The sequence below is a fragment of the Strongylocentrotus purpuratus genome, unplaced genomic scaffold (assembly GCF_000002235.5).
Source record: "Strongylocentrotus purpuratus isolate Spur 01 unplaced genomic scaffold, Spur_5.0 spur5_scaffold_15, whole genome shotgun sequence".
Classification (NCBI taxonomy): Eukaryota; Metazoa; Echinodermata; class Echinoidea; order Camarodonta; family Strongylocentrotidae; genus Strongylocentrotus; species Strongylocentrotus purpuratus.
Genome location: NW_022145600.1, coordinates 13,824,774 through 13,834,429, shown reverse-complemented (window position 1 = coordinate 13,834,429; position 9,656 = coordinate 13,824,774). Strand labels below are relative to the sequence as shown.

At 33.1% G+C, this 9,656-nt stretch overlaps 1 protein-coding gene across 1 annotated transcript in view; it reads right to left on the bottom strand.

Moving 5' to 3' along the window:
* Nucleotides 1-6,708: 6,708 nt before the first annotated feature.
* LOC115918651 (histone-lysine N-methyltransferase NSD2-like) overlaps nt 6,709-9,656 on the bottom strand; it is a 36,528-nt gene continuing 33,580 nt past the window's right edge. Inside the window, exon 19 of the mRNA XM_030985963.1 lies at nt 6,709-8,932. Coding sequence (XP_030841823.1) covers nt 8,070-8,932 — 863 coding nt within the window. The 3' untranslated portion in view covers nt 6,709-8,069. The remainder of the gene's footprint in view (nt 8,933-9,656) is intronic.

The following is a 9,656-nucleotide window of genomic DNA, read 5'->3' as shown; positions in this document are numbered from 1 at the left end:
ATTGAATCAGATTCATATAATGTCAAATATGATAATTATGATATAAAATGAAAATTTGTGAATTATTTGCACTTATGTGAGATAAAAATTTGAACATATTTTTACCAAGTATACTTGTGCCTATCACCATGTTGGCCATGTACGATTTCTGTATATACATATCACATGGGTATAATAATTGAAAGGGATATTATGAAATTAAAAAGATTCCATTCAGTTGAAACATTATGTAATGTTAAATGTACATATGCTAAATTTCTGGGCTTCTCTGACCTAGCTTTATTTTCATAGCTTTGTTTTCAATACAACAATATTAAAAAGATGATGTAATTAATGGGCTTATGAATTTTCCGCACCAAGTCTAATCATACATCCAGTGAATTACACAAAATTTAAACAGTATGAAGAAAGATTCATGGAAATATATAATTCTGTCTGGGTTAAACCAATAACCTGCATGGCTTGGAGGTGTAGTGGTGTTTAATCAAGCCTCAGGTTTCGATATACACTGGAGACAAACATTTATTTATAATCATTTGCAGCTTTTACGCGGACTCATCGGCAGTTAGGCATCTACGCAGCATTTTAGAATCTATAGTTTACTTTCAAAATAATGAGCCTAAAATTCCTTCTTACTCTATTGCAGATCAAACATCCTTTTTCTTTCCTTCGCTTTTATAAAGTCATTTATTCTGATTAAAATATTGAGGGGGGAATGTTGGGATGCCGGTAAAATTGTAGGACATATTTCTTGAGAAATTGATTTACATTAAACGAAACCCATTTACAGATCTCATTCAACAATCCTAAATACAGACCTATATATTACGATATTTTTTACCAGACAAAGAAACAAATATCAGAGGCGCGTTTGTACATAACATGATGAATATGACACAAAAAGCAATCTATAGAATGGATGCTTTTTGGGATATAAGTTTACTAATAAAATTTTACAACCATGTACAAAATTTGACGCGTGAATACGAGATTACTAATATGTGAATGATGTTTTTATGACTTGCAACTATTTTGATAAAAGGTGTAGTGTGCTATTAAATTTATGCTTTAAACGTAAAGTAAAAGACTTTAATATACTAACACTAACATAATGACAAGGGTGAGTGTTTTTTTAGGTACACTCATCTGCTTCATGTTAATATTTTTGTACTTTGACGTAAGAAATGTTGGGTTTGCTATATTTGCAATTAATGTCGAAAGATGTGATTTTAATGTGTTTTTAACGTAAACAGAATAAGTGTGTATATTTAAGAAAGCTAAACAAACTTTGGTAAATGCGTATTTTACCTCACTGGTTCCTAGCATGGTCCTGTGTTAGATGAAAAATGTATGCCTTCAAAATGATACCATATTGGTAAATCATTACGCGTACAAGCATTTTTGGTGGTCTGTTCTTTATAAAAAGAAGAATTAAAAAGGATATTTTAAATTTTGCATTTCGATGTTTTCTAATCTATCCACCCCAAACTTTTGACTTTACAGCTTCATATTTTGATTTAAATCCTTACAAATTCTGAAGTCGTAGCTCATTTGCAAATGAGATTTTGGAAGGCAGGTATTTCCATTTTTCAATTGTCGGTCAGTGAGGATAAAGTGTCAGTTATTCCGGAAATGGGAAACTGTCCTTTGATTTTGCGAACCTGTTTCTTTAAAAGGAAGGTTCGGAATATCAAACATTAACCGCATTTCTTTGTTAAGCTACCAAAGTTTGATTACACGTTCAAAAAAAAATATACACATTTATTTGATTTTTTAACCAAGGAAGAGTTTTTGACTGATGCTTCCATCAGAAATGTTTTTAAGATAGATGTTAACACAAGGAAAGGATTTTGACAAGCGCTTACTAACAACAACTGAAGAATGTGGTAAATGTTAATATTTTTATTTTCATAGATAAATTGGACCAACACTTGTTTTGGTGAGATTTGAATTGTTTCGATTAGGAAAATGGTCAAATTAATTTTGAAATAATAGCAAATAAAAGAGGTTAAACTAGATATATGATGGATTATTATACTCGTTTCCTTCAATAAATGATTTTTATTTGGATAACCATTTTAGTTTATATAACTCTGATTTTTTTTTAATAAATATTTTTTAAAATCTTTTAATATTTGGGGGAATTATTAATTACCCAATGAATGTATGTAATCAAACTTAAATTTTGTTTGAAAAAATCTGTCGAATTTTTCATGGATTAATCGTTGATTTTAAATTAAATTAGTTCATCTATCTGCCCAATTTTAGTTGGATACTTTTGATATCTTTATACCTTTTTTTCGAGTATAAACAAGCTGCCTTATTGTTCAATTCTTATAACATCTGAATGCAGGGCATCGTTTTTATTATTATTAATATTAGAAATTCCTTTGTGGTTTCAAAAATAATCTTTGATCTACTCAGTTTTATTTGATACTATAATACCAATTTTGCCGCTAAGTCCGGTAAAAAAGAAATCTCGATGGCTGATAATTTCCTTTGTTAACACGTATTTATATCGATGTATATTTGCAAGATGATATCAACATCGCTAATGGTGATATTGCAGAAATGTATATGAGCTATGTAACATAATATATTAAGCCAAATGTTTACTATCATATTTTACTACGTATAGATCCGAATGGAGGCTTCAGTTTGTTTTTAAGAATAAGGCACAATGATGTTTGTGTCTTACAATGAGCTGATTGATTAGTATTGTTGTCGTGTTGCACAAAATGTCTCGAACAGGGTTACTTGTAAGATTAATATAATGGAATTCAGAAATGTATCCAATATTTAAGACCATATCGTCAACAGTTTATTGTTTAAAAAGTATTGTATTACATTTTATGTGATATATTTGCGTGTTCACCACTTGATAACCTATCCGTATTCAGTTACAATTCAGATTTAAGCTACTATTTATGAAACAGTATATAATCACTACCCTTAATTTTTTGAGATATTTTCTCTATGAAAGAAGATTTCTTTTTGAATGCGGCCCTATATTATGCAAGAATTATATTGTTATTGCCTGATCAAATTTGGAAAAACAAAATATTTGTGCCTTCTTGTTATCAAAGCTAAAAATATGAAAACAAATTGATGTTTTAATCTTGTTCATATTTACATGTATGTTCTGCTTGTCCTTCTCAATCAATTTTACATAAGGTTTCAGAGCACGAGAAGGTTATTTATTCAAATTTGCAAACAGTGATTGGAAATTTCCATTGTTGCGCTAAAATTATCTAATTTCTAGTCTTTCTTGTGGTTCGGCCGTTCTCTTTCCTACTGATTCGAATTAATACTTTAATACTAATTCATAAAAGATTTAGGAACAGGTTAACCAGTTTGCTAATCTTAATTGAAAAATAAGTTTGCTACAACAAAAAGAAATAAATTGTATAAATTAGATGCTACAATAAAAACAAAAAGGCAAATTTAAATTTCTTTTGTTAGGACCAATAGTTCTTAAATTTAACACGTAGCCGTTGATTTGTCACAAGGCATCATGATAAATTTAACAAACATATCAAATCCTTTTCCCCCCTTTATGACCACTATCAAATATTGTTTTATAATATAAAGCAGTGTACGATACACAAGTATTCAAGATCTTAGCAGGAATGCTCATCCTTTTTTTGTCGGATATGTTTGAACGGGATTATAATATTAATACATGTATTTATGAAATTGTACACTGCCGAATGATATGAACATTTATTTTGTTTATATTTTAGTTTGATAGGTTTTTAAAAAGTGAACCGAGTGACACTTTTTTTGTTCACGTGTCCGTCCTTCACTCGTGTATTGTTTATTTACAAAAATAAGAGCTTTATCAATAAAAAGGATATTATGAAAATCCCTATGGTCTATGTATTTTTGTATGTTACGTGTCAGGATAGCGTCAGATATCTGCGGAATGATCTCATCGTTACATCGTGGTCTATATGCCTCCGATAACAGTGATACGGTGAAACTTCGTCATAATTAACTCCTGATCATGGGATCAAGGAATTTACCTTTTTATTTTGAAATCTCGTTCTGTCAGAACTACGTAAAAAGTAGAAAGCAAAGTAAAGAAAACGGAACGTTTTCATAGAACGAGTTTCCGCAGTATAGCTAGCTATTTATGATTAAATACAAATTGCAAATATTCACAAAAGAGGAAGAGAGAGAGAGAGAGGGGGGGGGGGGGGGGGGGAAGAATAAACATTTGATATGTTAAAAGAGAAATCCCCCACTAATGCTCAATCAAATACGATTGTAAAGACTTTCAAGAAATAAACCCAGGCGGAATTCTAAAAGCCCTTTTAACACTTACTGAAAGAATTGTACATATTGAAACAACCATTTGGTTGTGAACATTACATTCTTCGTTAGCAGTTTGACAAGATTTTACTTGTTTAGAATACGGTATAAGGAATACCACAAGAGCAATCATTCAGGCGAATATATAAATATTCTTCGCTCAATTTTAATTTGAGTCTTGTAGTTGCGAACATAAGTTTTCCCCCATCATACAGATTTTTGTGGGAATAGAGAAGATTTCAGGATCGATAATGCATGGCTATTACAGCATTTTTGCGCGCATCTTAAGATATATACTTTTACTATTTGTCTTTCCAAAGATATAAATGCCACTGATAATACAGATCTGTTACAGCATTCTTGCGAGCATCTGAATATATATCTTACAATATCCTACTGTCTCTCTAGGGGTATAAATGCTAGAACAAAAGAAAACACAGGTGAAAACTGCTGACAATTTTTCTTACAAATTCTTTGACTGGTCATTTATTGTCCCGCTCCAATCCCCTTCTAAGATTCAAACAAGTAACTTTTCAAGCAGCAGAATAATAAATCTCTACCAACAATTAATTACAAGAGAGAAGAAAAAAAAAAGGTCAATTAAAAAATACCAATGCTATTTCACATATAAATTTACAACTTCAGCATTAACAAACACAGAGTTTTGTCTACAGGATTCTGCAGATTCCATAAAGCCAGAATAGTAGCATTACGATATCACAAATGTATTCAAAATTTCCTAGATAGACATATCCTCATAACTTTGTAAATTTTAAATGGAAATTTTAAACTGTTTTTTAATTCAATCAATTGTGAAGCAATTCAACAATATATTACAGATCCATGATGTGATAGTCCTCACTTATCAGTTACATGGGCTGAAAAAAAAATCTTCTTAGTAATTTTTTCTCAATTTGAAAGCGATCAGAGGAACATCTGAAATTCCTACGAGTCCTCTACATCAATTGCTTAAAATGAAAAGAATGTTCATTGTGGACAAAATTGATCCCATTCATAAAGCAAGCACTGTACATGCAGGTTTACTTTTAAACAGTGGTATTTTCAGACTTTACCAAATCTTAAGTAGAGATCGACAATGTGTGATACACGAGGAGTGCAATAAGAGCTCAAATAATACCATTCATAGCTCAGTCTTACATAGTTCAATACAGCAGTGGTGTGAAAAGAATTTAGTTCAAGTTGAGTTAATAATAGCTGGTTCTAGTACTCTGGTAAATGAATTTGTTTTTACAACTATGAGATATGGAAAGATTAACTCATTAAAGCAGTTCAAGATGGTCTTACATAGTGTTACATGACAGAAAGCAATGGAGGTGCATAGCCGCCAACCCCTTCCAAAGGGGCGGCACTAGATGATGATGAGTGTTACAGCAATGATGTAAGATGGAAATAAAATTGGGTGACTAAACTGGTTTATAAGGTGACCAGTCACATTGTGTGCACTTCCCATTAGTTTCAATACAAACATTCACAGGTTCCGTCATCAAATATTAAACATGACTTAATATCATGAATTACTTAGTAGAGAATGTAATCAATTCATAGCATCACATTTCACAAAATCATGTGGGCAAGTAAAAGTGATGTGTCAAAATTAATATTTTACAGCTACAAGGCGCACAGGTCGAGATAAAACAGAACAGCACCATCAGAGGATACATCTCCGATTCAAACCCAGGATTGTCTAATAGGCAAATGTGAGACAGCAACTAGATCAACTCACAAATTCTTAAGCCTATCTGCACTAGTTTGCCGAGGAGGGATTAGACCTCCCTGCATAGTCACTGAAAGATGGTTATCTCATCAAATCAGCTCTCAATTAACATTAATAAAAAGAAAAAGGAGATCATGGGGAACCGATGGGTTCCGCTTAGGCATTGTTTGCTATATAGAGGGCGCAAGTAGCTACGAGTAGTGCAGTCCCGCTTTATAGAGAATGCGATTGTTTCTTATATAAGTTTACATCAGTACTAACGTCTGTCATAAAGTTCTTTTGGTGAAATACAACATGATTGCACCACTGATACTAGATACACCAGATCCTGGATCACCATCTAGATTAATTTTGAAATCACCGAATCCTTACAAATTTAAGCCTTAGATATTCTCAAGCATTTCATATCTTGATAACTCTTGAAATCAAATGATGTTGGGGTTCTAGATTGTAAGATGAAATGAATGTGTAACAGCCTGAAGCGTAATTAGAACAGAAAGCTGGGATGATGCTAAGGAGAAGGAGAGGAAGAAAAGGAAAGATAAGGAAAGAAAAGGGAAGAAAAGAAAAGGAAAGGAAAGGAAAGAAAGGGAAATAAAATGAAATAGAATGAAAGTAGGAAGAAAGAGAAAGAAAAGAAAGTAAGAAATGGGATATGGGTTAATATTCCAAACAAATATGACCGTTGACAGACAGGATGATGAACGCGAAACAGTACAATCGTCTTGACTAAGGAACTTTCAACACACATATATGCAAATATGACATACACATGTATATCAATGGATGTAAAGAAAAAGAATTACCGGCAGTGATAATCTCCATTATTTCTTATGAAACCAAGATTGTATTGATCATAAAAACAAAAACATTTTAAGCAATTCAATTACATTCAATAGTACCTAAATCGATTTCATACTTGGGAGAAAAAAATTGGGAGCAATAAAATTTAATAGTAAAAGCATGATCACTTAGTGCAGATCTAACATTTTGCCTTACTCTGATTGTGAAATTGTCATAACACAAAATACATTAACAATTTGGCACAAATCTTAACTTGATTATCTACACCTTTTCCTGATCTAGAAATGAATAATCTTTTATCTTAGAGTTAATTTTTTAAAACATTGAATTATTATTTTTAGAGCTGAAAGGCCCTCATCTCTTTACTTTGACCTTGGGGCAAATAATGAGTAGAAAAATCCACACAATTATTTTCAAAAGTTCATTCAAAATTATTGTCTCAATATCGAGGGATATTCTCAGAGTTCTTTATCAATGTTTTTTCTCGTCCCGAAGCTCTTCATATGCGAGAACAATATTGTTTCTGAATAATGAAAGGCTGAATCAGTTAGTACATGTGTGCAATTCCAGCACACACTAAAAAAAAAGATGCTATGTTAATTCTGTTACAATTAAATCATACTGCTCCTTGGATAGTTCTTGTACATTGTTAATTTCATTGAACAAGATGTGATCACACAATAATTCCAGTTTTCTTTATCGAAACAAATATAATCCTCAAGAACAAAGTTTAAATCATCCATCAATATGCATAATATATGTCTCATCTTTTATCCTGTTTACACAAGTAAACACTAATTTGGATTGCATGTAGAGTATTTCGCTTTATTCAAAAGGGATTGAGTGACACAAATATATGGTTGATAGACAGCAACTAAGTGGAATAGAGGGTGGAGAGTGATTGTCAAGTAGAAATGGTTTGAGGATATATTGGGAAGTTGTTTGCTAACAGGAAGGAATACACCATGACCTTAAAAATATTAAACAAAAGAAAACCTATTTTAAACCAAAATATACACTTAAAGAAATCACCACAAGAACGTTAAATAAAACAGAAGTAAAGACGTAGGGTGGGGAGGGGAGAAAGTCTTAAGGCAAGCAAACTATAAAATATTGTTAAAATATAACATTGACTGAAACAAGACTGTATTCGGGAGTTACCTCAACATAAAAAAAATACTAAACAGAAGAAAACCAATTTATAAAATATGATTCATCAATCACTTTCCAGAGAACCATTGACCATTTTAGTTGTTGTGTTTGATACATTATCCGTCTTCCTCTCTTTTCCTGATGTTTTGTCTCTCTCTTTGTCTTTTTTGTCTCTTTTATTTTCCTTGTCTTTTTTGTGCTTCTTCTCTTTCTTTTTCTTCTTTTTCGGGCTAATGCTGCTATCCTGTAGGTCAGTCGAGACTTCCGTGCTATCCTCTGCTTGCCGCTTCCTATCTCTTTTCTTCTTCTCAACTACAGTTTCATCGATCACCAGTTCTGCTTCGCTGTCATCGTCGTACTCAAGCAGGGCTACCTCGTCAACAGGGTCACTGCTAGCTTCCAGCTCGGCAGCGTGGCTTTCCAAAGGCTCAACTTTGACCTCTGGCTCATCACCATGGATACCATTAACTTTCGGCTTTTCACCTCTATCCCCTTTGTCTTTCTTGTGCTTTTTTCTTTCTTTTTTAACCACCTCCTCTCCATCTGTTGACCTGTCTCCTTTCCTGGACTTCTTTTCATCTTTATCCTTTGTCTTTTTATCACTCTCATCTCCAGACACCTTTCTATGTCTGTGTCGCTTCTTCTTCTTTTCTGCCTTCTCCTCCTCCTCTTCTGATTTCACCGCCTGCACCTCCTGCATCATCTTAGCAACATCCTCTTCCATCTTGAGGAGGGCCAGCCTGGCTTTCTCATCTTCCATCCTCTCGATATCTTCCAGGTCATGTTCTTTGCAGAAGACCTTGTCGTTGATGATGACTGTCGTTTCGCCTGCATGGTGCTTGCAGTAGGAGTTTGGACATTCTTGACAGAGCTTGACGGACCCCTTGCCACAGACGTCACAGTGGTGCCAGGGACACTGCCATTTACCTGCAAGGGGGTACATACACACAAACAATATTCAAGGATGCAGGCAGGGCAAGGACAGAGACCAACCTTATTCTCAATTTCAGATAAAGATAGAGATATATTTTGCTTCATCTGGAACAAGCCCATGTTTTTAGGTCCCCCTACATTGTGTTGACATTCAGACCCCTTACTTTCTATAACATTTCTGGCTAATAAAAGCAAAATTCACAAGAAATGCATCTTCTACATCAATTCTAATTATATTTTACATTTTTTTGCTGTACTTGATATAGCTAGCACCAGTATTCAAAGAATTGAGAATCTGGCTACCTTTAACAATCATTAATTTCCACGAAAATTTGAGCATACTTTCCACATAATGCTTTGACCATTTCAAATGCTTAATTACTTTTGTTTGTCTTGGGGTATACTAAATAATTTCCTTTATAGAAGAGATTTCTGTGAAACACCCCCCCCCCCCCATCCCAAAAGGAATAAAATACTGTTGAAAGTCTCTTCCTACAGTTAATATTTAAAATGTTCTTTCGACGGAGTATACACACCCAACAAAGATGAATGTGTATTCTTTTTGTCAATGAATTACTCTATCTCATAGCTTACTAAAATGTCCTGAGAATGTCAACATTTTATCAGAAGCCTTGAGAAACATGATGATCTCATGCAAAATTAGATTAGGATAGGATCGATTCGTGAAAAATGTAAATCTTCCTGAAGACTACATATG